Genomic DNA, 2,852 nt, shown 5'->3' on the forward strand with positions numbered 1-2,852 from the left:
TAATGATAATTATAACATCCAGATGCATCATAACTCATAATATGGAAAATTTGGAAGTAAAAGTCCTGAAAATAATGTTTAAAAAAAGGTTTAAAAAATGGTCTTTATGCTTTTTTTCTTTTGGTTTTGGGGGGTGAAATCTGAGACAAGTTCTGAGCAGGTTTCATGAGATTCAGTCCCGGTGTGAATCTGAAGGGCTGAAACAGGCTGTGATGCTGTGACTCTCAATGCCAGTGCTTTCTGTGAAGCTGAAGATCTGTTGACCTTGACCGAGCAGCTGGCAAATCTGAAAGGTGTCTGTGTGTTGGAGGAATTCAGCGCGAATGAATTGAAGTTTTCCTGTAAGTGTTGGCAAAGTAGTGTGATTATAGTTCAATCTTTACAGCTCCATCTGCAGCAATTGGATTGGAGGTTCCCATGACTGTTCAAATGCGGCCGTCTGCTCATCTAGCCATGAAGAACTCCATTTCAGCCCGTTTATAATGCAGGTCTGAGGTCTTCTGGGTAAAACAGATCAGTCATTCGACTCCAGGAGACGCTCTCAGTATTGCAGATATTCTATTCAGCTCATAACATGAGAAAGAAAGTCATTTTTTTTATCAAGTTATCAGCTTTGATAGGCTGCTGCAGACTCGAATGAGGCTCACAGGTCACTCTTTCAGAGACTTCATGGAGATCTCAGTTATTATTTCCACTAAAATATCACGGTTCTTTAGGAGAAATACAAATAAACACACATGCGTCAATAGATGTCATCCGGTACAGTTATAGAGCTGTAAAACTAATGTAGAATTATTGATTTTTTGAAATAGTTAACAATTTGCATTTTGATATTATTTTAATGACTTTAATACTTTAATAGTTCTAGTTTTAATTAACAGTATCAACACTGTTCTATTTTAAGTTATGTATATATATTTTGGCCTATTTTAATAGTTTTAGTTTAACAGTTTTAGTTAACGATGACACTTTTCTGTTTTAAATTATTATTATTATTATTATTTGCATATTTTAGTACCATTAAGTTTGTTTGTTTGTTTGTTTGTTTGTTTTGATATTATTTTGATTAATTGAATAGTTTTAGATTTAGTTAACAATAACAACATTGTTCTATTTTAGATTATTTATGTATTTGTTTTGCATATTTTTGGACCACTAAGAATTTTTTTATTTTATTATTATTATTATTATTATTATTATTATTATTATTTTTTTTCATTTTGTTTAATTTTTTTTTTTTTTGCAGTTTGTTATTAATTAATGAATTTAATAGTTTTAGTTTTATTAACAATAACAACATTGTTCTGTTTTAATTTATTAATATATATTTTCGGCCTATTTTAGGACCATTACGATATATTTTAAAATTTATTTATTTATTTATTATTGCATTTTGCATTTTGATATTATTTTAATTAATTTAATAGTTTTAGTTTTCTATTATACATTTTTTTTGCATATTTCAGGATCATTAAGGTTTTTTTTTTGCATATTAATGACAATTAACCACAATTACAATCACAAACTGTAAGTGAATTATAAGTGTATTATAGTATTTTTTTTACAGTACTGAGAGTAATTATTAATAATTTGAGACATTAAGATCTCATATAAATACTTAAGAGGGAGACTTAAACAAAACTTTCCATTTGCTCTGATTTCTGTCCAAGCGAAAAATCAGACAAAATAAAGAGACATAATAGTCATCTGTTTCCTGTAGGGTTAGTAACATGTTTGCATTTGTCTCCTGTTTCATCACTTGCATGTCAAAACTTTTAACAGTTTTAACAGCATTTCCAACTTTTGGTTGAACATTTCACAGATGATTATATGGCACAGCTGGCACAGCGACGTGTTCGCTCAAACGAATTAGCACTAAACCGCTGAACACTAATATATGCAGAGCGCATTATTTCTGTATTTATAGCTCGTCGTCTGCAGGAACAGAATGCAAAAAAACACAGTATTCTTCCCAAAGCAATTACCATATAAAGGACAAAACCGCTGTGAAAGACTGACAGATTCAGTACATCAGAGGAGGAGGAAAAAGGGTCAACGTTTTGAATGGACGGCTCGGGTTCGCTGAACAAAACCACCCACCACGACTCAAACCATTGACAACATGCGAGAAGGTTACGCTGTTTGTGCGATAAAAGACGTCTTTTCCTTTCAGAACTTTGCTGTCATTTAATGGCTTTTGTGCTTTTCTCCGAGTCTGGACAGCTGTGTGTTTTCAGAGTAAACTGTGCTTGCCAGGGGCGCCTTAAGGTAACCAAAACCCCCTGGGCTACAGCATTACAGGAGAAATACAGTAGATCCCAGAAAACCTCTTTTTTTCTTCTTTTTTTTAAGCTTCCTAACTATCATTTGTCAAATTTAGTTTTTTGTCTTGTTAATATGCCAGTTAACATTCTCAACACTGTTCTACGTAAAATGCGAATATAAGCGAATATGCAAATTCACTCTTTGCCACAAGGTGGCGCTTGTGGAACAGCAGAATTATATAGCCGTTACATAAAGTAAACACTACGTTATTACGGGCAGGGTGCGATTTGCTGGGGAGGATGGGGGGGATTTCCCCCCCTCTGGTCTACGCATCCCTGCCTCTGCTGAATAATTTTTATCTCTGGTGGGGATAAAAAACATCCCGCGAACAGCGCCGAAGTCCAGATCTGAAACAAAAGATTTGCGATATGCGCTTTGAAATCCAGATCTGAATCAAATGATTCGCGATACGTGCTTTGAAGTCCCGATCTGAATCAAATGATTCGCGATATGCGCTTTGAAGTCCCGATCTGAATCAAATGATTCACGATATGCGCTTTGAAGTCCCGATCTGAATCAAATGATTC

At 34.0% G+C, this 2,852-nt stretch overlaps 1 protein-coding gene across 1 annotated transcript in view; it reads left to right on the forward strand.

Annotated features, from left to right (window-relative positions):
- The window catches only part of LOC107751824 (contactin-associated protein-like 4), a gene marked incomplete at its 5' end in the record, with an annotated part of 142,723 nt that overhangs the window by 120,312 nt on the left and 19,559 nt on the right, over window positions 1-2,852 (forward strand). Inside the window, one exon of the mRNA XM_016567597.1 lies at window positions 207-341. Within this exon, the coding sequence (XP_016423083.1) occupies window positions 207-341 (135 nt within the window). The remainder of the gene's footprint in view (window positions 1-206; window positions 342-2,852) is intronic.

This window comes from Sinocyclocheilus rhinocerous, unplaced genomic scaffold (genome assembly GCF_001515625.1).
Source record: "Sinocyclocheilus rhinocerous isolate Xijiao unplaced genomic scaffold, SAMN03320098_v1.1 scaffold2207, whole genome shotgun sequence".
Classification (NCBI taxonomy): domain Eukaryota; kingdom Metazoa; phylum Chordata; class Actinopteri; order Cypriniformes; family Cyprinidae; genus Sinocyclocheilus; species Sinocyclocheilus rhinocerous.